At 39.3% G+C, this 26,503-nt stretch overlaps 1 protein-coding gene across 6 annotated transcripts in view; it reads right to left on the reverse strand.

The window, feature by feature from the left end:
- CORIN (corin, serine peptidase) overlaps window positions 1-26,503 on the reverse strand; it is a 167,263-nt gene that overhangs the window by 42,119 nt on the left and 98,641 nt on the right. For 5 of the 6 annotated variants that reach the window (XM_075025355.1, XM_075025366.1, XM_075025341.1 and 2 more), the window contains exons 7-11: window positions 15,601-15,708; window positions 13,891-14,001; window positions 12,844-12,960; window positions 9,174-9,272; window positions 1,843-2,074 (exon numbers count right to left, since the gene is read on the reverse strand). In XM_075025355.1, coding sequence (XP_074881456.1) covers window positions 1,843-2,074; window positions 9,174-9,272; window positions 12,844-12,960; window positions 13,891-14,001; window positions 15,601-15,708 — 667 coding nt within the window. The remainder of the gene's footprint in view (window positions 1-1,842; window positions 2,075-9,173; window positions 9,273-12,843; window positions 12,961-13,890; window positions 14,002-15,600; window positions 15,709-26,503) is intronic. The other variant, XM_075025331.1, reaches the window with a different exon arrangement.

Genomic DNA, 26,503 nt, shown 5'->3' on the forward strand with positions numbered 1-26,503 from the left:
CAGAGACAGAAAAACAGTATGAGAAGGCTCTAGCAGCCAGTGGTTCAAAGAGCTCTGCCTGCTGATCAGGTTTATTAGCTCTCCTAACCTGCAACAACTGTTGCTATCAAAGCCATAAGATTTACAGAACATAGTCTCTTTTGAACAGATACAGGCATAACCCTGAAAAGTACAGTAATGTTAATTGATGAGGATGGTAGAAAAGTTAATCTGACATGTGGAAAGCCTAAGTTAGTCTATAATTCAGAATGATGTGGCACTCCTCTAATTTAGAAAGGTAAGCATGCATTAAAATCTTAGGTTTTGTTTATAGTATTTGGATAGAGTTTTGCATAGATAAAGTGATATACTAATGCAAGGAACTATTACAAATGCTAACGTTCTGAATTTAATTAATTGATTCTATGTTTAAATACCCTTTATAGTAGTGCAATTCCAATCAAACGCACAGAAATGGAAAATGCTTCATACAACGCTCACAGCGTCCTTCTGGACAAGTTGTCCAACTGTGGGACGAGTGGGTTCACGGTGCACTGGGTGAAGAACTGGCTGAAGGGCAGAGATCAAAGGGTTGTAGTGAATGGGGCTACATCGGGCTGGCGACCAGTCACCAGTGGTGTTCCTCGGGGTTCAATTCTAGGGCCAGTTCTCTTCAATACATTTAGCAAAGGTCTGGATTGAGTTGAATGCACCATTAGCAAGTTTGCTAATGACACCAAACTGGGAGGTGCTGTTGACCCTCTTGAGGGACGAGAGGGCTTGCAGAAGGATCTAGATAGATTGGAGCATTGCGCTATGATAAATGGGATGAAATTTAACAACTCCAAATGCCAGATCATGCACCTAGGATGGAGTAATGCCAGGCACAAGTATAAATTGGGAGAGGAGTGACTGGAGAGCAGCCCTGCAGAAAGGGATCTGGGGTGCTGGTTGACAGCAGGCTCAACAGGAGTCAGCAGTGTGCCCTGGCAGCCAAGAGGGCAACCTGCATCTTGGGGTGCATTAAACACAGCACAACCAGCTGGTCAAAAGAGGCGATTATCCCACTGTATTCACTATATTCAGTGTCGGCGTCGCCTCACCTCGAGTACTATGTACAGTTCTGGGCCTCACAATTTAAGAAGGATGTGAAGGTCCTTGAATGTGTCCAGAGGAGGGCAACAAAGCTGGTGAAAGGGCTGGAAGGAATGTCCTATGAGGAGCAGCTAAGGACTTTGGGCTTGTCTAGTTCGGAGAAAAGGAGGCTGAGGGGTGATCTCATTGCTCTCTACAGCTTCCTGAGGAGGGGAAGTGGAAAGAGAGGTGCTGATCTCTTCTCCCTGGTATCCAGAGATAGGACACATGGGATTGGTTCAAAGCTGCACCAGGGGAGGTTTACACTAGAGATTAGGAAGCATTTCTTTACAGAGAGGGTGGTCAAACACTGGAACAGGCTTCCTAGAGAGGTGGTCGATGCCCCAAGCCTGTCAGTGTTTAAGAGGCATTTGGACAATGCCCTTAATAACATGCTTTAACTTTTGGTCAGCCCTGAATTGGTCAGGCTGTTGGACTAGATGATCGTTGTAGGTCCCTTCCAACTGAAATAGTCTATTCTATTCTATTCAATATATACATTTTGAAAATTATTGAACTGCTATTCCTCTCCTTGTTTTGAATACTTCAGATACTAATCACACACATGTAATGAACTGCATTTAATGATCTTATAAAATATGGTTCTCTACCTTTTGCTATGGAATTCCAAAGCAAAATTTCTGGTATTTTCAGTGGAAAGAGAAAATTGGGAAAGACTAATATGACAGACAATGTCAGTCAAGAATTAAATGAGGTATAGTATAGTACCTGCAAGGTGGGATCCGCTGATTTGTATGGGGGTCACATTTTGGTACTAAGATTGTACAGGCAAAAAACATAAGGTACTTGTAGCAGTTGGTCTGAACCAAGGCTGGGAAAAGAGAAGACTCCCAGCTGATAGAGGCTTCCTTCTGTGTCCTGTGGCCCAGGTAGTTTGGGTAATAAGTGTAGTTGTAAGGCAAGTTCATACAGAGTTCCAGAGCAATTGGTTCACACTGACCTTTCATAGAAAGAAAACAAAAAAAGAAATACAAATGGTGTGAGATTAAATGAAATACAGAAGAAATAATTACATAAGTATTTAACGAATTTATCAGTCAGGGGATTTCCTCTGTCTTGAAAACTACAAGTTTCAGAGCTCAAGACCCCTATGAGCCTATTCATACCAGTACAGAAAAGTGGGTTTGACTTCTGCCTACCTAAGAACCTATTCAGAGACTTACATTCCCTTCCAATATGCATTAACTTCTAGAGTAATATCTTAAATTTAACATGGTACAATAAACCATTCTTTAAAAACAGATTTATTCTTTTCAAATCAAGTTTCTGATGATTTTCAAGAGCTCCTGTATCATACAACAACATACTTCCTATGGGTGTACTATGCTACCATAACACACCTCATACTGGCAGTGCAATTGTCAAAATTAAGACGACTGGGATCATAGGATACTTTGGGTTGGAAAGGATCTCAGGAGGTCTCTAGTGCAATGTCCTGCTCAAAGCTTGGTCAGCTCTGAGGACGGATCAGGTTTCTCAAGGATCTATTCAGTCGGGTCCTGAAAAATCTCTAATGACAGAGACTGCACAATTTCTCTGTATAGAAAATGGCAGGATTTTTATTTTATTTTATATTTTGCATCTCAAGATCTCCAGGAAGAATGGGGACAATTAGGTTATATATTGTACAAACACTGAGTAAGAGACAGTCTACATGCTAATAATTTAATTCAGATAAGACATAATTGATAATAAAGAGAATGATAAGCAAGAGCAAAATCAATGAAACAGCTACAAGTCCATATGATTACACAGAATATAGCTATATAAAAAAATCAACCAGCTTTTAGGGGGTTTATCACAACATATATTGAACTGACTGAGTATTTTGGATTTAAAAAATTGTACAGCTTTTGTATTTCTTCCCACATTGGTAGTCACAAATACTTATTTTTCAATTTTCAACCACAACAGAAAGCAACAGACAGAATTTCACTTCAACTCAGACTGAAATTCACCTTTTTATTTAGCACTGAGACCAATGTGAAATTATTTAATTTTATTTAATTTTGAAATATGAGAAAATTTTCCATGAAAAAGTGTACTATTCAGAAGTCATTTGTTATCAAAAGACTGCATATATTTGCCCATCCTGGAAGCAAATGTATCTTAACATGACTAACATTTTCTGTCAGCCAGTTGCTAGTGTCAGTTGCCAGCACAGTGTGGCAACTGGGTGATCCTATAGCTGGATCTTTGAGAGGAAGTTGAAAGATCCAACAGTCAATTATTCAGCTGATCAGCAGAACTGGCCAATCTTTCATGGACTAGCATTCCCTATTATAACTTTTTTATTATTTACCTCTAATCTGAGGATCACAAAGGTCATTTTTTTATACACCTTTTCCTCTCTGCTAAATCCTTGCATCCTGCCAATACTGAACTATTTCTGTTCTCTCAAACCACTTAGTCCCAGCTTTGGGGTATATGACATTCAAAGACTTCAACAATCCTCCTCACATTACTGCCATTTCCTTTTCTTCATGATGAACTCTGCCTTGTTCTCCCATACTTAGCCCAAAATGCCCAGATCAGTTTGGTTTTGTCTTTAGATTTTTCCCCAGTAAGCATCTTTTCATGATGTGTACAGAATATTACATGTTCATCAGTACTTAATGATGAAACCCGAGTAAATAAACACAAAAGTACATGCAATGTTCTAAGTGTTTGTATAACATAACATCATTCAAGACTAAAGGGTAGAAATGCACATAAATCATTCTCTCTTTTGTTATGCCTCATATTTATAGGGGTTTAGGTGAAGTCTAGAAGAAAATCTAGTCCACTGAAATGGCCCTGTAGGATAGCTCTTTACATGTTTTTGATATGATTATAATTTTCACACTGTGCTTAGAAAGCTTCTATCACATTATGTACAAAAGTATCGTCGTAGGCTTGGAAAGAATAACTTTGACTCTCACAGACAATTCCCTATAATCCACAAGCACAGCAACAAATGGAACATACACTCCAGGGGAACATCTGACTGAATTTAAGTAACCCAAATGTTAATCTTTCCTACAGTTTAAGACATCTTGCTAATCCCTTATTTATAGTATGTGTAAGTACAATCTAATGAGTGGGGAACAAGGAATAAAATTCATTGCATAGTTTATTCTAAATTAAAAAAAAACCCAAAACCAAAAAACCAAACCCAAACAGGTTATACCTGGGTTTAATGTCTTCATGTATTATTATTATTATTATTATTAACTTGCTCTACCTACTATATAGGAATTAGCTCCAAACATAGTAACAGAAGTGAATGGGATATTTCACAGAATCTTGGAATGGCTGAGGTTAGAAGGGACCTCTGAAGGTCATCTGGTCCAACTCCCCTGCTCAAGCAGGACTACCTAGAGCTGGTTGTGCAGAACCATGCCCAGATAGCTTTTGACTATCTCCAAGGATGGAGTCTCCCTTCAGATATCTGTTCTGTTATCCTATATATGTTGTAATGGCATTATAATGCCAGCCTAAACTGATCAGACATTATAATGCATGAAGAACATCCATCATATTCATTATTGTGAAATGTGGCCTGTTCTTTGGAATTTTCCAACCAAAGAGTTATTTGGGCCAGAAAATACTGCTTTGTCAAAACTGAAATTTTCCACAGGAATTCTCATCTCTTACCAAATATGGAATAACTCTGGTCAAAATATGAGCAGCAAAAATAACATGAAAAAAGACTATAGTACTTCCAGATGTTTTGCAAGAAAAATCCCAAATTCTCTTGCTGTTCCATTGTGTGTAAACAATTAAATATTCACTGGACCAGAAAGGGAGAAAGAGAGAATATCCAGAAGTCTAATTCAGATTACTTGTTACTCCCATTGAGAATTACAGACTGTTGCCCATAATACGATGAGGAAACATCTTCACTAAAAAGCTCTTGGGTTTCTCATGACATGGAATAGGAACATTGTTTTAGATCTCCAATATCACATGTCAAAAAATGTCTTTCACTATCTTGTAACATAGTCCTAGCCACTTGAACATTTTCCAGAATTGCTGTCCATACGTACAATGGGATACAAAAATCTGCATGGATCAGGAAAAGATTTTGGACCACAGGACAAACTGCTTTGGACCACAATAAGTCTCACACCAATTTATCCACAAGGAAGATGAGTCTAAGAAACAAAGTACACTTTCAGCTCTCTCTTATTGTGAGAAAGACTGAATCGCAGTCACACTGCTTGAAAGACTGTTGCCTTTTACAGGACTGTAGTCGCTGTTTATAAAAGGTAATTTGCTTAAGAGAGAACTGCTCCCCGAGTATAAGAACCAGATGCTACTGTGGGAATTTACATATTTTCCTACTTATTGGGTAAGGCTGCTGCTAGTGCCTTGTTTGCCAGCCGAATAGAGGACCTGTCTTATGCACAACTGGTGACTACACAGCCATCAGTTGTGACTCCAATGTTGATCCTGTCACAATACATCAGATACATTTTATGTGCTTTTTACCAAGCATTTTAAGTATTTAAAAATAAATAAAATTACAAAATACTGTCTTTTTTTGACTTGAGTAAATGCAAACTTGTTACCATTTTAAACATATAAAACATGGTTTAGTGCAATGCCTGTTAAGTTTTGGAAGCATTATGAGTAAATAATCTTTGAAACAGCAGATAGAAATATGGAAACCCCCATTCCTGGGTAAACCGCGGTTTTGTGGCAAAGTCAGTAATGCTCAAATAAAAAAGATCAATCTTCAAGTAGAGAAACTGAGATGCAACACCTGTTCTTAGAGGCACAGGCTGCTAAAGCTGCTGCTTCTCCTGCAGGCAGAGAGATCTGGGACTAAACATCTTTCACTCCCATGAGGCTTCAGCCCACAGAGAATCAATCTTATCATATACACATATCAACTTGTGACAAGCTAGAGTGGAGTTATTCAAGTCAGTAATTACTATTTCAATGAATACTCACGTATTCTCACCTTAAACCATCAGGAAAATACAACCTTCAAATCTCACCAAAGACAAGAAAAGATTACTTGAAGAACTGTTTTCTTTGGAGATGCTAGGTTCTAGAGGTTCCAGGTTCTTGGAACCTGCCAGGTTCCAACAGTTCCAAGGGATTTCAGCAGGAATTGCAGATGTGGTCAACAACCAAAGTAATTTGATCTGTTGTGATATTTCACGTTTGATTTCTCCTTGATTAGTGTATGTATCCCAAGATATATTGCTTTTCACTAGAAGGGGGACAGCCTCTCATGGGAGATAATATCTGACCATGAATTGCAAGACACAGAGGAGAAAATGACCAAGATAATTCAATGAAGATATCTGAGATTTCAACCAAAAAAACCTTAAATTATTTTAAAAATTTAAGTTTTATTAGAAGTTTTTAAAAAAATGAAGTAGATGATTGTTATTAGTTTCGTGTTATATGGATGCCTGCTGTCCCATTTAATAACCTTTTCTAAATATTTCTTGGGGGAGAATGATGGTTTGGTTCACAACAGGTAAGTAAAAAACCCCAACACATACTACTCCAATCACCTTAGAAGGTTCCTTCTCACCTGAATAGTTTGGTTATGGATATGGATTAGAGGAAAGGCCTACACAGGTGATGTACATAGTAGGCATCTGCTGCAGACCACCTTAGCAAAAAGAAGAGGTAGATGAACCTTTCCTCAGAAAGCTGGAAGATGCCTCGTGATTGCAGGCCCTGGTACTTGTAAGAGTTTTAATCATGCTGCTATCTGTTTGAAGGACAGCAAGTTGGTCTTAAAGGAGAGCCTCCTCAGAGCACAGGAAGAGTCCATAATAATGCAAAGCAAGTCAAGCAAGCGCCTTGGCTGAACACGGATCTCCTGACTGAGCTCAAATACAAAAAAGAAATACACAGAAGAGGGGATAGAACACTGAAGTGGAACGTAGAGACATTTCCTGAGCATACAGGAATGGAATTACAAAAGCCAAAGCTCAGATAGAGTTGAAACTACCCAGCAATGTAAAGGGCAAGAAGGAGGGCTCTTCTAAGTACATTGGCAGCCAAAGGAAACATAAGAAAAATGTGGGTCTGCTGCTCACTGGGGCAGGGGTGACCAGGGACATGGAAAAGACGAAGGTATTCAATGTCTTTTCTGCCTCAGTTTTCACTGAGGAATGTCATTGGAAGGTTGCTTTATACCATCTTCAAAAGGTCATAGCAACCCTGGCACCTGATGACTGGAAGAAGGCAAACATCACATCCATCCTGAGGAAGTGCAAGAAGGAGGATCCAGGGGACTACAGTCCAGTGAGTCTATCCTCAGTCCCCAGAAAGATTATGGACCAGTTCCCTCTGGAAGACATGTCCACACATGAAGAAAAAGAGTGACTGGGAACAGCCAGCACGGATTTTTCATGGGAAAATCATGCCTGATTAATCTGATTGCTGTCTCTGACAAGATGACTGGCTATCATTCCCTTTTATTCAGCACTGGTGCATATCTGGAGTGTTGTCCTGGGTTTTGGCTTCCCAGTTCATGAAAGACATCAACATACTGGAATGAGGTGAGTGGAGGGCCACCAAGCAGGTTAGGGGACCGGATCACATGATCTACAGGCAAAAGTTGGGAAAAGAGGATTTGCTCAGCCGTCAAAAAGGAAGGCTAAGGGGAGATCTTATTGCTGTTAACAATTACCTAATGGGAAGGTGTAAACCAGACAGAGCCAGACTCTTAGAAGTGCCCAGGGATAGGATGAGAGGTAAAAGACACAAGCTGTAACACAGAGAATTCCAGTTACATACATGGAAAAAAGGTTTTTACCACAGAAGTGGCCTAACACTGAAACAGGTCACCCAGAAAGACTATGGAATCTCTGTCCTTGGAGATACTCAAAACTCAGCTGCACCAGGTCATGGGCCACATGACTTAATAGGCACTGCTTTGATCAGGAGTTTGGACTAGTGGACCAAAGGTGCGAATTAATTGCCTTCTAATGCTAAACATGATACTTTTGATTGTCCTATTTCAGAATGTTAGGAGAAGCATTGATAGAAGCACATGTAAAGCATACGTGCTCAAGTATCTTATATCTTTACTTTAGCAGCACCTAAAGGCCCCAGCATGAATGGTGCCTGTCTCAAACACACGTGTGGGTGACAGTCACAACTTCAGACATACTGTGAAGTTTGGACTAGTTGATCTTCCCATATCTGTTCCAACCTAAATGGAGTAACGTTATCCAAAAAAACTACCATATAGTACCAAATCATACCTTGCAGAGATAACTGCTCAGCACAAAGCAATTATAGGATATGTCTACACATTCACATGTGAGTGAAGGCAAGCCTGCCCATGTGCTAAGGTGACCTGAACTGATGTGACTGTATTAACACATCACCAAGTTTGAATTAATTCTGAATAATTCTGTATACAGTTCTGCCCCAGTTTCAAAACCTAGCCAAATATACTTCATCTGAGTATCTGTTCACAGTGCTGCATTGCACAAGTGAGAAAGACGGCTACTCAGCAGCAAGTGTAGAGTGGGTACAGGAGGCTTGCATGGAGTGGTATAGACATAGAAATGAAGATACACAGCGTTGAAGACCCCAATCCTCTATAATATGTATTGGTCAGAAGAGTAACTAGTTTTGCCAGTTTGAATATCAGAATTATTCCTTCATAAAACGGCTAAAAGTTCTCCAGAGTTCTAAACACAATACCATGTTTTCTTACATTTTGAAAATAAACCAGTAGCTTCTGCTTTACACTTACACTATGTTGTTTACTTTATGTAAACACTGAATGTCATTAAATGTTAGGAAAAAGTGCAACTACAAAGACTCATTAAGAACATATCAAAAATTCACAGAAGGGAAAATATCTCAATGTCAAATGTTATGAGTATCTCTTAGGACATTAATAATCAAGAGTTATGATGAAACTTTGGTCAACTTTGCCCTTTTCAATACTTAATCATTACATGTGCATTAGATAGCAAATTAAAGTATCACTTACTGTGTCCTACCCTGCATTCTACTATACTCTAAAACACCCTAAAACAGTGACAGTATGAAGCATGTGACCTACTTACTGCAGTTTGTCTGGCTGTTTCTCATCTCACAGAGAGAAGTTCCACAGGGATCAGGACAGGAAGTACATCTCTGGTCTCCCTCCTGACAGAGGGTTTGACCTGAGGAAAATAGAAATTTACTATTCTAATTATTTACCAGACTAATAAAAATGACTGGAGTGTAGCAATGAGAAAATACAGAGTTTACATTACAATTAAGTATTTCCTTTACATAGCTGAATAAGTACCCTACAGCATTTCAAGTGCAGTAAGGAACTGTTGTAAGGAAGAAAAGTGCGCAGCACTGTCCAGATGTCACTTTTCTTTACGCCTATGTTTAATATAAGAATTTATATCCCAGTTTCTGAATGAGAGGTATGGATCTCTGAAAGCCATTTATCATGATCCTCTGGCAGAGTATGAAAAGTCACGTAAATCAGATTTCAAAGTGAACAATAGGTCCTAGCTGAAAGAGAATACCCTCTAGGAATTATTCTTCAGTGCCATTTAGTTGATCTGCTTCTCATTCTGTGATTGTTTTGGCAGACAATAAAAACCATCCTGAAGAAAGGTCATCAGAGCTGAAGCTTTATTGTCCTTCTTTGGCTCGTTAAAAAACAACAACAAATAAAACCCAAAAAGGCTATGGTCCTAAAGATGGAATTCAGAATAACTAAAACCAGTACTTCATCAAAAAGTTCCTGAGCACATTACCTGGGTAGTTAGTTTCTCTGACAAATACCTAGGCTTCTGTCTCATAGTGGTGATAGCTCCTTTCCAAACCATTAAATTCTCTCTTCCATAGGACTTTTGCAAAATCAGTCATTTAATTTACTATTCTGTACACAGACACTAAACAGTTTGGATTTTATCATCTCATTCTATTTTAAATGGTTTATTGCAAGTATTGTTTAGTGTTTATATTGCACTACTGCCCATGAACATTAATCATTCAGTCATGGTGTCATTATATTGGGCATACAGAAGATGCTGGAGAAACATCTTGTTTCAATGACCTTGACAACAACCTTGTCCCAAAGAACTGATGATGTAGTCATATTATTCATAATTATGTGGATTTACTTCCCTTCATACATGTTACATATTGAAGCAATAGAAGTACTTTCTTTTGCTGTAGCAATTGACTGCCGTATTTTACAGGTGCATCTGATTGCAAAACGGAATTTGAAAGGTAGGGAAAACCTTTTGACTTCTAAAGCTATCAAAAATCCTTACATAAAATTAATTTTTTAAGTTTGCTCCAACTCCTCCTCATCCGACAGTGAAAGAGTTTCTCAACTCTTTAAAAATCCCTGTGCTACAGCGTAGATTCTTTTGATCTTAGCACAGTCAATGCTGAATTTCTATAAATGTTCTACCCTGTCTTTTGAAGGGACCACAGACCCAGCTGTGAGTACCTCTATGTTAGATTTCTATTGTCACAAAATTAATGACAGCAGTAATGTGAATAGTTGCCATACCTTTTATTTCCTTAAGGTATGTAGCGAAGGAGACCATTTTTCTCATTCAGATAAGGATGAAGCAATGGTCATCTGTAATCCCTGTATCTATATACTTGTACTATTACACAAGGTCTCTGTATCCTTATAAAGGCAAGTGGTAAGTCACTACATCTTGACCTCACATTTCTATGCTGATTTCACACATTTACTGTGTTTGTAACAAAACTAATATTCCAGATCACTTCAGCCCTAACTTCACTGCCTCTGCTAGGCATATCCAAATTGTTTGACTTGTAGAGCAGAGAAGTCTTTGTATTAAGTGTATGTACTACTATATTTTCTGTAGTTGCTGAAATCAGCAACATACGTAAGAAATATAGAAGAGTTACAAACAAGAATTCTGCCTTGCTTTTACATGGGCTTTGCAAGGAACTAAAGAGGAATAATCCAATTGAAGGCCAAATTCTGCCTATATATTCTCATGCAAATTTAGGATGGACAGGATATGCTTGCATAAAGGAAGAATTTTGCTCTACACAATATTGCAAAATATTAGACAGAGTTTTTTGCACATTGAAGAATGAATAAGTACAAGGAAAACTCACATTTAAAAGCTTTGCAGTTTAATGCTAAGCGGAAAAATCTTTTAGCATATAGGGAGATCATTGACTACATAATTACCACCCCATCCTACTCCTCTGCATTTAGTATCCTGGAATCTATATCTCTTCATCTCAGCAAAAAAAAAGATTTTTTTAACCATTTCTTCAATAACCACAGAGGCAAAAAGCACTAAAACCAAAACACATCACTGACTTCTAGCACAGATCATGCATCAACATTTTCAGTGAAATTCTCTTTTACTACTGATAAACAAATTTAAGAGGCTTAAGTTGGGTGAATTTTAAAAATTGAAATGGTTGCTTACAGAATGCTCTAAATAGTTTTATACTTTTCGATTTATCCCATTCTCCTGCCTCATCTCTTTTATATTAAAAATGATAGTTCCATTATCAGCAAGAGAAACGGAGGATCATGGAGGTCATAGAATAAGACTGAGGTTGGACATCAGGAAAGACGAAGAATAAAAACTTAGCATTTTGTGAGACTGCACAGTCAGAACTTGGTCCTTGGTTTTTAGATTGCCACAGTCAGAACTGGAAGAAATTTCATGCAAGACCTTTTTGCAACATCAACATCAATTGCAAAGAAGAATAATGATAATTTCTGTATTTCAACTTCTCAGTTATTTTTTGCAACAGAGATGTTTAAATTGGAGTCGTAAGATCCCATGAACTTGATATGAACAGAAGGGAGTGAGTAGACACACTTATGAAAGCATTTCCTCTAGACTGGTTTCCTAAAGAAATGAGGCTTATATAATCACACTGTGTATTTATCGTATGATAACAGGTCTGTCCTACTCTAATAACTTTTGAATAGGTTGTCTTACTACATCTGACAGCACTAGAATTTTCTAAATAAATTGAATTACTCTAATTTCTTAAAAATAAGATTCATAAGAGAAAAACATTAATAATTCTCACATTGAAGGAAAGGCTGCAATCTGAATCTATGCCTTACCAGAAACAAGAGACTTACATGTGAAAAATACTTTCAAATGCTGAAACCATCACAACATGACAACATTCCTTTCTGAGTGTCAAAATGTACCACAGGACACAAGTCTTTGGGAAACTATGTTCCAGGGCTCAAGAAACTGCCTGGTTTCCTTTTATTTCATACAATCCATCATGAGACAGCTATTAAGTAGCTGAGAAAACTTACATTCTCATATATTTTCCCTTAGTCACACAAAATCATTAGTTTACTTATGAAAACATGTTTTCTCTGATTCCCAAGTTCTGATGAAAAAAGATTTTTATAAGAAAATTCCCCTTCAAACAATACCAATTCCTGTGACAGTAGCTTCTAATTGCTGCAGACAATGTGAATATGCATTAACTTATTTCAAGTAACAGCTGGTCACGTCAATGATCAATACTACGCTAAATATCACCTCCGTTTCTTTAACTTTTTATATTTTTAAGGACTAATAAAACTATTCTTACAACTTCATGTGTGAAAGCAGACACCAACCAGCCTTAGCAAGTGTTATTTGAAAGGCAAAGAAAGTAAATTTTTCAGACAGCTTTAGCTAAAGGCACTTCAGAGCAAAGCAGTCAATGGTCATTCAGTAAGAAGGGTAAAATGAGGGATATTCTTACTTTCACTGCAGTTTTCTTCATCGCTTCCATCTTTACAGTCATTATCTCCATCACACTGGAATGCACTAGGAATGCACTGCCCATTTCTGCACTCCACCAGACCCTGACTATGACATGCTAGAGAGAAAAAAAAGACGATATTCTGATCAACTTCAGTTAATGAAGGTCTTAATTATTTTTTACCATTATCTTGAAGTTATTTTAGGAGGAGCTGATGATACTGCTTAGCACTGAAGGTCACTAGACATTTTTCATTATACATAGACTATGTTTTCAATAGCCTACAGCTCTGCTAGTCTTTAACTACAGGGACTGAAACTATTTATGTCAGGTATTAGCAACAGGCTGATATGAAGGTCTGGATTTTCCAAGAAAAAAAAGCAAAACAGCATTTTTACTCATATAAAAATTGTCACCTTTTCTATACCCACTTACTTATATACCTTATTCAGATTAGGTTCTTAGATTTCAGGGAAAATCATAGGATAGTGGTTGCAAGGTCAAGCCCTGAATGGCAGCAAGAATCAAAGCAGCATAAGCATACGTCTCACGAGAACCTTACTCACATTAAAACATGTGCTAATTCCCCAAGACTTGATTTTGCAACCTCAGCAATATTCTAGTATAGTTGTTTTGCAGATATACACCATCATCATTGGAGCAGACAGAAGTCCAAACTCTGACAAGGTATGATAGGTCACATACAGGCACATCAGAAAGCTGTCACAAACTCAGAACGCCTACAGTTTAAGAGGTTGTATACATTCATTCATTACTCTCTAATGGGACCATCACAGTTAACAGAAAGCTAATTCTGTAATTAACAACAAGCTGAAACACAAGGCAATGCTGGTACTTCTCAACAGTGGCAACAAAGGTTTAATTTGCTGCAGCTGCCTCTCAGAAGGGACATTTGTCAAGTGCAAACTTCTGAAATCAAATAAGCTTATAGTTTTGCCTTACAGTTAATAAGTAAGTATGCTACTTATCTTACACTTTGTTTTTTTAAAGAAAGAAAAAAAAAAATTAGAGATTAAGGGAACTTACAGCAATTGATTTCATCTGATTTGTCTATACAGTCATGGTCACCATCACATACCCAATCAGCTGTTATACATCTCCCATCTCCACACTGATGATGTGTCACTGGATTACAATCTAAATAAAACCCAAATTTGAGGACAAAAGAAAGGATGATAAGTTACCATTTGTATAATTTTCATTATTGATCAATTGTTCTATGCCTATGAGCTAATCATTCTTACTAATGAGCCATTTTGCATTAGTAAATTACAATAAGATATTTTCTGTACCTGCAGATTTTTTTGCAGATGGTAGTTACATATGTTCTGAATTCTATTGCCTACATAGACAGTGATGCACTCATTCCTTATCTCAGGTGCACAGTTGTTTCTATTTGCAAATAAACAAGTTTCTAAGATTTGTTAAGCAGATTAAAAGATCTTCTGGCTTCCCATCTCATGGAATTATTTTCAGTTAGACCAACATTTTCAGCTGCCATCAGAGAAAACCATTCTCTAAATTTACCTTTCCACTAAAGAAGTAAAAAAGAAAAAAAAAAAGTTTCTCAACTGCCATATTTGGCACTTCATCAGAAACTATGCGTTTTGCATACCCTCAGAATTTTCCATAAGAATGATCTACAAAGAAACTATTCCAATCTTCATCTTACTCTTTCTACCCAAATGCTTCCACAAATAAAGAAAAGCATTCTGTTGAGCAGGCTGACTTTACGCCAAAATAAATAGGAAGCATAGACACAGTCCAATCTGACAAATGTGCTATGAAACCTATTTATAGCCTGTACAGAAAGTTAGATCTTAAATTTTATATAGAAAAGACTGTCTCAAGATAGGAATGGTAGGAGTCAGATTAATGTTTAGAAAAGTCTTTAATCAAAGACAGTTTATGAAAAAAAAACACAAAACAACCAAAAGTGCCAAACAGTTGTGAAAGATCTTAGAGTATGTTTAATTTGGAGAAGAAACATAAAACAAATCTCAGAAAAAATTGTGCCTTGATTTTCAGTTTTGAAATTTTCTGTGCTTTTCCTTAGGAAAGCAAAAGAAAAAAAAGTGAGAAATAGTATTTTAACTTTTAAAGAATTATTTTAGAGCACTTAATTTTTCTCAGGTGTAGTACCAGGAGCAAAAGTTAGAAAAAATAAGGCTTTCAAAGTTTTCCAATATTTACATGTGAAGATTATTCTTTTTTTATGGCAAAACTTCATTTTTTTCCTATGAAAGTTAATTGTAGGTAGAAAGACAAATACAAGGAGGCATAACATATAACGTGGATTGAAAACAGAATTTGAAAGAAACAGAATCTGATCATCAAAACATACAAGTTCACTATGAAACTTATGTAAAAACAGTTGAGCTATAAAACAGTTGGTATCACCACTGTGTAGCCTCTTATGGTTTGCTTTAATCTCAGTTAAATTCAGCCAAGTTAGCAAGAAAGCAACCATAACATCTTGAATTAGTTTAAAACAAACTGCAAATCTTTCTTCAAAATATTTCTTCAAAATACCACTACCTTCAAAATTTGGATTAACCCAGAAGTCTCCTTTAAACCTTTTCAAATTGCATATAGAATTTGTGAGCTGTCTTTCCTTTGCCCAAAAAGAGTAACAGCAGGGTATGCTACTCTTTTAGCAATTTAAGGAAAATGATTGCTGGCTTAAGCAATACTGCTACCTTAAAGACTTGAGAAAAGCATAAAACTTTCATTTACCACAGTTCTGTTCATCGCTAAGGTCTCCACAGTCATCATATCCATCACAAACAAAGGTATAATTTAGGCATTTTCCCGTGTTACAACGAAATAGATCATGACTGCAGTCTACAAAACAAATTTTTGCAAAATGTTAACATGACATTGGAATATTCATATAAACTATGAACACTCGACTGTATAGACTATAACAAGATTAGCTAAAGATACCCTACGATTTACAGGTCTGCATTAATACTCAATGTGTACCAGTTTATTAGAATCTAATATGGAAGAACAAGAAAAATCAAAAGCAATTTTTATTCTGTTCCTACCAATTGCTTTTTTGATCAATACCATGAGAAGAAAGTGCTCTGGTTACACATATGGACCAAAATGTTTAATTAATTTATACACATAACTTTCTCGAGAAAAGTTGTGGGTTTCATCGGCTAGATTACTAGGACAGTCTGGAGCACCTCATGTGGCTATTAGGTGGAGCTGAAGCTTCTAACAGCAAAATCAAGATCCCTAGACCGTGCTTTTGAGCCTGCCTTTGATCTTACAATGGTTTCAAATGAGCTTTATGCTTTATGCAGTTTTTAGCTCAGAATTTGGCCTGATGCTGTCTCATCAAAGAATTCTTAGCATTGTCAGCCCTAAGTGGGTTTAACCTTTCTTTCCATGGCTGAGGTCTTCAGTAAAGCCCTGACAAATATTCTCTGAGAATATCCAAAATGCTTGAATAATATCAGGTGTGATAAAAACATGGAATCTATGTTGTAGTTAGGAAAGGGGGGAGAAGAGAAAATAGGGCTGGTGGTGTCTGGTCCCATTAGTAAGTAATAACTTTTGATCACAAACACACAGTTGGTAACTGGGTGACCTAGCTTCACTGCCTTCCTCTAGGCTTTTCCTTCACATCTGGCTTTTCCAGGGAGAATGCCAGGATATAGAACAGCTGGGTGGACAATCCCTCCTTCCTGTTGAAGCTATGCCACTGGAACCAAGGAAGTTCTTTGTGCCCTTTCTTACCGCGATACGCGGGCATTTTAAATGAGCTCCTCCTTGGACAACATACAGAAAGAGCTCCAAGAGCAGGGACTCAACACAAGTCTCTCCCCTCAGCTGAGATGCTCAACCACTAAACAACAGAATCATGCTACCCCTTGCTTCTCTCCTCTTGGCATGTGACTCCTGTGTTCACGATTGCATAGTGGTCCCACTTTGAAAGAAGGATGTCCAAGTACATTACACACTGAAAGGTGCAGCACTCTCCCAGAAGGTGCAGTGGGGTTTTTTATCCCTCCAGATCAATGTCAGCCAAATGTTCCACCTCCTAGGTGAGTGCACCAACTTTAAGTTTCTCAAGGCTTTACCAACCTCAGCTCTAGAACTTGAACATGAATAACTTCTTCCCCTTCCCCCACAGAAGTACTCATGCCTTCTACAAGTTTCACATCATCTTAGAAAGCCCAAACAGAATTTATAGCACAATGTGAAGGACAATGCTTCAGGACATAAAGTAAAATAATATGGCTGAGCCATAAGCTTTGTAGTCAATAAGTTAATTTAGCTTTAGAAGAACAAGAGACATGAAACAGTAAATAACAAAACCCACAAACTAATAAAAATATTTAAGTTCTAGTTTCATGTAAGCAGAACAATAGCTGAGAGTACTCTGGCAACCTTTATCCTTATTGGTCAGTTTGTAACTCTTGACAGTGTCTGTGCTTCCATTGCTCCTCAGGCAAATGAAACAAAGCTGTCTTTTCTATGTTGTTTCCTCTGCGTAAGTCTATTGTTTGTTTAATTTCCATCCAAACCCCCATTCCTGTTTACATTCATACCTCTCTAGCTGCAGCAGTGTCCTTTAGGGTATGACAGCTCTCAGGCCCACATAGATAGGGTAAACAAAAAGAATACAAACTTCCTTGCAAGGAAATAAGAGTCACTAGATGAAAATCTAACAGTCTTAACCTACATTTTCTTCAAGATATTGGCAATAATATAAAGCATAGGGTAGCTAATTATTTCTATCAGAGTAAGATGGGCACTTGGCAGCTGCCATTTGTAAAAGGCTCAACTTAAATTTGTTAATGATGGGACAAGCCCTGTTTTCATAAAATTAAATACAAAATCCTATTCTATACTCCACTAAACACAAATAAAGCCTGGTCAATCTTTTGCATTCAGCAATCCTTTGATCTCTGTTCATGCATACCCTGTTTTCACCACTTCACTGTTGCATCATGTTTCCTGACCAGGAATCACCTCAGCCCAACACTGAGAGATGATTTTAGGAGTCCTACATTTTAAAGATGTATGTTTAAAGATATATGTACAGACTCAATGTACAAATTCTTCCACTTCCAGAAGTAAATAAGACCTCAATTCAACAAGATGCTCTATCCTGGAGTGTGGCATGCAGTGGCACATATATGTAAACATTTTTTTAAATTTTGTTTTATTACTAAAACGATCTTCATCTTGTTCACTCTTTGTGAAAGAGAAGTATGACTGAGAAAGGCATATGAGGAGGAAGAGGAAGCAAGCGTATGCATTAGGGAAGTGTGTAAGCACAGCCAGAGAGATGTAAGAGAGCCTGTTGCATTTGGTACGTTACATGTAAAACTTGCTCATCAGGACCCTTCTGACGGTTCCAAGTTTTGGCACTGATAATTTATGCATTTGTAGATCAGCTTTACAGCTTCTTTCCTGTTCATATTCCTACGTGATAGCTGGCTGAGCTGAATTCTGATTCCTCAGCTGGTACCTTCCATTGCACAAAGTCACAGAGTAAATGGTATAAGCAACATGATGAAATCCCAAGTATCAGTTTTTGGCTGCAGCTGTGTAAAAAAGCGACACTGCTAAGTAAATTAAACTATACTTTCAAAAAGAGGGATGGATTCTGCTAAAGCCTAACTATTGCCTGCATACCTATTATGGCCCATCAAAGGGAAGAAGAGAAAAATGGATGTCAAGAGCCAGGAATAGAAAAGTGATTACATCATGTGATCAATTTCTTGATGCAGAATCCTGAAAGGAGATTCTAGGAAGAACTATTAATATGGAAAAGATTAAAACCAGAGACTTCTGCATTTCATAATGTATATAATTTTCAACATTAAAACCAAGGAGGCACAGCTGTAAGGTTCACTCATGTAACTTTAGACATCTACGATCTACATCATTTAGTTTCTAAAGCACATATCCCATCTAAATTATCTGCTTAAAATCAGACAAATCATGCATCAGCAGTGTCTGTTTCTCTCAGTTGAGTATCCATACAGCCAGTTTAGACATTTAGCTCAGATAGTCACCTGCACAGGGGCAGACCACTCCCTCCCTAATGTATGTAACTTCATAACTAAAAACCAGAGACATCTCTGCAAGCTGGTAGCATCTAAAACAAATATAAGAAGTCCTGTATTTTGGGATTGCAGATGGGGGAAGCTTCTACGGGAACTTGGACATCCCAGGAGAATGCCTCTGTATACATTTACTTTTTTTTACCTGGAATTATGAACCAAACCCAACTGAGCAGTATCTTTAAGACCAAAGGTACTGAGGTGAATGGGCTTCCTCTCACCATGTCAACCTGCCATCGAAGGAGTTGACCACAACATTACAAGCACAAACCAATGCACCCACCATGTTACTGGAATTGGCACTAAAGCAGCAGACAAGCAAGCTGCTCTGCTATTACTGCAGCTGTCTTGTCTTTAACAAAAATAGAGGAGGAAATGTAGAGATGGATAAAAGAAATACTGAGATTAGTATGAATTAAATATGAAAGGAAAAATGTATGTGCACGAAGGCATCAGAAGCAAGAGCAGAACAAGATCTAAAGGAATGCTATATGTTAATTGCTACAGAGCACTGTAAGCATGACTTTATTTAAATGATCAGGCAGCAAGAAGATGAATAACAACCTGACCTAAAGATAAGGAAACAAGAATCATAGAATCATTTAGGTTGGAAAAGATCCTCAAGATCATCCGCTCCAATCGTTAACCTAACACTGCCAAGTCCACCACTAAACCATGTCCTTAGGCACCACATCTACACATCTTTTAAATACCTCCAGGAATGGGGACTCAACCACTTCCCTGGGCACACTGTTCCAGTGCTTTACAAGCCTTTCAGTGAAGAAATTTTTCCTAATGTCCAATCTAAAACCTCCCCTGGCGCAATTTGAGGCTGTTTCCTCTTGTCCTGTGGCTTGTTACTTGGGAGAAGAGACTGACCCCCACCTCGTTACAACCTCCTTTCAGGTAGTTGTAGAGAGTGAAAAGGTCTCCCCTCAGCCTCCTTTTCTCCAGACTAAACAACCCCACCTCCTCATAAGACTTGTTCTCTAGACCCTTCACTGGCTTCATTGCCCTTCTCTGGACACACTCCAGCACCTCCATGTCTTTCCTGCAGTGAGGGGCCCAAAACTGAACACAGCACTCCAGGTGCGGCCTCACCAGTGCCCAGTACAGGGGAACGACCACCTCCCTGCTCCTGCTGGCCACACTATTTCTGATACAGGCCAGGATGCCAATGGCTGCCTTGGCCACCTGGGCACACTGCTGGCTCATATTCAGCCGGCTGTCAGCCAGCACCCCCAGGTCTTTCTCTGCCGGGCAGCTTTCCAGCCACTCTCCCCAAGCCTGTAGCGTTGCATGGGGTTGTTGTGACCCAAGTGCAGGACCCGGCACTTGGCCTTGTTGAACCTCGTACGATTGGCCTCAGCCCATCGATCCAGCCTGTCCAGATCCCTCTGCAGAGCCTTCCTACCGTCAAGCAGATCAACACTCCTGCCCAACTTGGTCTCAGCTGCAAACTTACTGAGGGTGCACTTGATCCTGAAGATCAAGAACAACCCTGGAGATACAAGGAAAGCAAAAAAATGTAAGTCTCAGGAATATTTTCAAAAAAATATTCAATCTCTAAGAATGTAAAATGCTTGTCAGAAGAGTAAATCATCACTGCCAACCAAAAAGAAGCCAAGACATTATGAGGACACAAAAGCCAGTGTTTTTCACTGTGAAAAACAGGTGATTCTGGCCAGACCACTTGTGTACACACTAGGGGTGAGACAATTAAATCAATGAGTGCAAGTGAGTGAAATAAGTTTTGTTTAGGATACATACGGCCTTTCTTCTCAATGAGGTCACCCACTAAGTTTTGTTACATTAATTTCCTACAGAAACAATGATTAATTTGAATGATTTGATTTTTAAACAAAACATAAAGTTAAATCATTTATACAAGGCTGTTGTACATACTATATTGCAATTTGTCAAGTTCAAAAAGCTTACTGGAATTATTTAGCAGCAGTTTCACCTTCCCCATTCTCATATCAGGAAACGTAATAGTAGTCACGCTTAGGTCACAAATAAGAAATGTTTAAATCCAAATTAAAAAACCACAAGAATATTTTAATTAAAATTGTAAAGCATACTTTAGAAACATTCAGAAGCCCTAATAGAATTAAATCTGCCCACAGATGTCAACTGCAGCAAGACAAGCTTCTGTTGGTACATCGGTGATAAAAGGAAGACCAGGGAAAATGTGGGCCCTCTCCAGAAGTAAACAGGAGACCTAGTTATCCAGGTAACCAGTTTTTTGCCTGAGTCTTCACCAGCAACTGCTCCAGCCACACCACCTGAATCGCAGAAGGCAAAGGCAGGGACTGGGAGAATGAAGAACCACCCACTGTAGGAGATCAGGTTCAAGACCCTCTAAGGAACCTGAAGGTACACAAGTCCATGGGACCTGATGAGATGCATCTGCAGGTACTGAGGGAACTGGTGGATGAAGTTGCTAAGACACTATTCATCACATTTGAGAAGTCGTGGCAGTCCAGTGAAGTTCCCACTGACTGGAAAAGGAGAAATAAAACCCCCATTTTTAAAAAGGGAAAGAAGGAAGACCCACGGAACTACAGGCCAGTCAGTCTCACCTCTGTGCCCGGAAAGATCATGGAGTGGATCCTCCTGGAAACTATGCTAAGACACATGGAAAATAAGGAGGCAACTGGTGACAGCCAACATGGCTTCACTAAGGGCAAATCGTGCCTGACAAATTTGGTGGCCTTCTACAATGGGGTTACAGCATTGGTGGATAAGGGAAGAGCAACTGACGTCACCAACCTGGACTTGCACAAAGCATTTGACACTGTCCCGCACAACATCCTTGTCTCTAAATTGGACAGACATGGATTTGATGGATGGACCAGTCAGTGGATAAGGAATTGCCTAGATGGTCGCACTCAAGAGACTTGCAGTCAAGAGTTCAATGTCCAAGTGGAGACCAGTGACAAGTGGCATTCCTCAGGGGCAGGTATGGGGACTGGCGCTGTTTAACATCTTTGTCAGTGACATGGACAGTGGGATTGAGTGCACCATCAGCAAGTTTGCCGACAACACCAAGCTGTGTGGTGCGGTTGACACACTGGAGGGAAGAGATGCCATCCAGAGGGACCCAGACAGGCTTGAGAAGTGGGCCCGTGCAAACCTCATGAAATTCAACAAGGCCAAGTGCAAGGTCCTGCATACAGGCTGGGCAATAAGTGGATTGAGAGCATCCCTGAGCAGAAGGACTTGAGGGTGTTGGTTGACAAGAAGCTCAACATGACCCGGCAATGTGTGTTTACAGCCCAAAAAGCCAACCATATCCTGCGCCGCATCAAAAGAAGCATGACCAGCAGGTCAAGGGAGGTGATCCTCCCCCTCTACTCTGCTCCTGTGAGACCCCACCTGGAGTACTGCATCCAGCTCTGGGGCCCCCAACATAAGAAGGACATGGACCTGTTGAAGCAAGTCCAGAGGAGGGCCATGAAGCTGATCACAGGTCTGGAGCACCTCTCCTATGAGGACAGGCTGAGAGTTGGCGTTGTTCAGCCTGGAGAAGAGAAGGCTCTGGGGAGACCTTATTGCAGCCTTCCAGTACCTAAAATGGCCTATAAGAAAGCCAGAGAGGGACTTTTTAGTAGGGCCTGTAGTGACAGGACAAGGGGTAATGGTTTTAAATTGAAAGAGGGTAGATTTAGATGAAATAAAAGGAAGAAATTTTTCACTGTGAGGGTGGTGAGGCTCTGGAACAGGTTGCCCATAGAGGGTGTGGATGCCCCATCCCTGGAAGTGTTCAAGGTCAGGTTGGATGGGGCTTTGAGCAACCTGGTCTAGTGGAAGGTGTCCCTGCCCATGGCAGGGCGGTTGGAACCAGATGATCTTTAAGGTCCCTTCCAACCCAAACCATTCTATGATTCTATGCTTCTTCCAGATATGGTTTTCCAAAATCCTTCATTTCTTTTTAATGCATCCAATTACACTGGCAAGCTTCAGTCTTTTGAATCTAAATCTGTCAAATACCCTCACAAAGATACAATTAGTTACGCTTTACAGAATCCTGTTTCGAAATTCTATAAAGTGCTTTAACTATCTAGATGAAAAAATATGCTGTCTTTTAGCTTTCTGAAGCTTTAAGTGCCACTGCCTAGACACACTGAGGTCTAATTTCATTCTCAGAGTCACAGAATAGTTGATGTTGGAAGGGACCTCTGGAGGTCATGTGGTCCAACCCCACTGCTCAAGCAGGGCCACCTAGAGCCAGTTACCCAAGACTGTGTCAAGAAAGCTTTTGAGTATCTCTATGAATGGAGTCTCCACAACCCCCCTGGGCAACCTGTGCCAGTGCTTGGTCACCCTCACAGTAAAAAAGAAAAAAAAAGTTTCCTGGTGATCAGGAGGAACCTCCAATGTTTCAGTTTGTGCGCATTGACTCTTGTCCTGTCACTGGGCACTAAGGAGAAGAGCCTGTCTCCACCTTCTTTACACCCTCCCTTTCAGACATTTACATACGTTGGTAAGATGCAACCTCAGCCTTCTCTAGGCTAAATAGCTCCAGCTTTCTCAGCCTTTCCTCATACGACAGATGCCCCAGTCCCTTAAACATCTTCACGGCCCTTCACTGGACTCTCTCCATTATGTCAGGTCTTTCTGGTACTGAAGAGCCCAGAACTGGTCACAGTACTCCAGGTGTGGCCTCACTAGTGCTGAGTAGAAGGGAAGGATACTTTTTCTAATGCAGCCCAAGATACCATTAGCCTTCTTTGTGGCAAGGGCACGTTGCTGGCTCATGTTCAACTTGGTGTCCACCAGGAACCCCAGTCCCTTTACTGCCAAGCTGCTTTCCAGCTGGGTGGCCCCCAGCATATATTGGTGCATGGGGTTGTTCCTTCCCAGGTGCAGGACTTTGCACTTCTCCTTGTTGAAGTTCATGAGGTTCCTGTCAGCCCATTTCTCCCACCTGTTGAGGTCCCTCTGGATGGCAGCATGACCCTCTGGTGTGACAGCCACTCCTCCCAGTTTGGTGTCATCAGCAAACTTGCTGAGGGCACAGTCTGCCCCATCATCCAGGTCATTAATGAAGATGTTGAATGCATTTGGACCCAGTATTGACCCTGGGGTACATGGCTAGTTACTGGTCTTCAGACTTCATGCCTCCAATCGCCACTGTCTGGGCCCAACCATTCATCCAGTTTTCATTTCAACTCAATTTTCAATCCATCTTACTAACATATATCAGAATGAAATGAATTACTGTGACTCCAATACAGTGTACAGCTGAGAGAAATCTATTTCTCCCCCCAAAATTAATTATTGGCACCATTAATGTCATCCCTGAGAAACCTATCTGTTTGCATGCAGTTCTATGTTATGTTACAGCTTTTACAGAGTAGAGTAGGCAGAGTGAGAATTCAACAAGGAGCGAACCTAAAGCATATCAGAGACTGAAACAAAGCTGGAAAGGGCTGGAAACAGAACATATGGACAGGGCTCCACTGTGATAAAAAAAACTTCCCAAGGATAAAAGAACACAGAACAGAATTTGCTGAGAAGAAGAAAGTTCCTGAGTTGACTGAAACCAAGCCCAAAGACCCAATCTTCAAGGCACAGTCAGCAAAGACAGTTTTGCTTTTAAATCCTTTTAATTGCTGTTCTGCCTTATCAAGTTTCTTTCCATTTTCTCTTTTAAAAGGTTAATTTTTTCTTTAACATTCTAATAAAGCTTGGCCTTTTGAGTTTAAAAGCCTTTTAATCTCACTTGAGAAGTAACTAATGAAAAGATTCTCCTCACAGCTCCAACTCATGGAGATTGTGAAGAGTCTCATGTGGTCTCTTCACAAGACTCCAGCAGTAGAAATACTTGCCTTTCTGTGTAATTTTTGCTCCTAAACAATCTACTGCTACATAAGTTTGTTTGCTAGAAAAAGAGTCCAAATAATTTTCTCCATCTATATTGCCCACACTCTTTGTTTATGATTCTCATGCAGAGAAAACAGCTCCCCAGCAGTCAATGGAGCAGAAATTAGATTAGAAGTGAGCCATATGTTTATACCTAGTTATCCTCTTCAATGCATTAATGCTGTTAACTCTAAGCTAAATCTGCTGCTATTGTTACATATACCTCATTCCCACCATCCTCTAGGTTAAAAACAAAAATTTGAAATAATTTTTGCACTAGATAAAACTTTCCTATAAGCAAATATAGTTTAGACTTAATAAGAAGGGAACAACTTTTCCATGTGTTGTTCTGGGTCCTATTAAACACTGGAAAGCTATGTGTAAGCACTAGCAGTCGGAATTCAGTTTATACAAAATAGAACAAAGCATAAAAATTCAGATTTTTATTTTCTTTCTCTAATATTGGTAAATATTGCCAAATAATTAATAATTAAATGAATAGCAACTACATTTTTTGGAGTACTGAATATTTTCATTATTATGGAAATGTCAGTCCCTGTGAAAGTTAGCACTGAACTACCTTGAAACTGAACTGAAACACCTTATGAATGAGACTAGGATAAGACTTAAATTTGATAGCATATACCTTGATCAAAGGAGAAGCGTTTTAAGAATTAAAAAATCAATCATTTCTTAGATGTAATTATGAATTCATTATAATATTATAACCTGCAGTTATCTATAATGATCACTACAGGAATAAGGCAGAGTCTTCAAACCACTCATACACTTAAAACTCATTTACATTGGCTGGACATAAAGAAAATATATTTTTAGGGTTAATCGTCATTTTTGCCATTTATTTTTCATTAATAGAAGCTTAGTAGTTTTGCTTTTTTCTAAACAGAAGAAACCTCTTCATTCCAATGAGATTAAGAACATAGCTGCCCTCACACATGGCTGTGGCCTTTGTCAGAAAAGGGGACATGAACTGATAGGATCCCCAAAGGTCTCTTCTTTGTAGCACTCTGAAGAGGGAAGGTAATGAAAACCAAACCAAATATCCCAAACTGATGCACCTTTAAAAAAGTGTGTTTAACTTAAACCAGGAATAAAAACACTGCTGTGCAAACCCCATAATTTTAGGGTCATTACTTGGCAATAAAAATGACTAGTACAAGGTAAGAGTAAGGTTGCCCTCAGTGTCTTAATGGTGTATTTCCATGCCTTAATACTGAGTTTTGGTAAAAATGTTCCTCTAATCATGGTCAGTCACTGAGGTGAGCTGCTCTGGCCTGCTCTGGAGCCAGCCCGATCTGCAGCAGAGCTGCAGATCTTGGCGCGCAGGGATGCTTCCTGAGGCAGGGAAACACCGGGGGAGCGGAGAGACCCACTAGGAACCAGCAGCTTTCACAGGAGATGCTGACTGAGGCCTGGGCATTGCCAGAGGAACCGCAGCCACCCCCACACCTATAAAGAGCAGCCTAAGGAGCATGAGCGACCAGAGCGTGGTGCGGCAGTTTGCACGGCAGGGTGTCATCACCCTACCAGCTCAAGAGGTGAGCTCAGTTGGCAGTCATCACCCTCTCAGAAGGAGCTTAGCTACAGCATCCACCTGGCAGAAATCTATGTCCTATGCACTCATCAGAATGGATGTGGCAACCCAGAGCTCCCATGAAAAC

Source organism: Buteo buteo, chromosome 1 (assembly GCF_964188355.1).
Source record: "Buteo buteo chromosome 1, bButBut1.hap1.1, whole genome shotgun sequence".
NCBI classification, from domain to species: domain Eukaryota; kingdom Metazoa; phylum Chordata; class Aves; order Accipitriformes; family Accipitridae; genus Buteo; species Buteo buteo.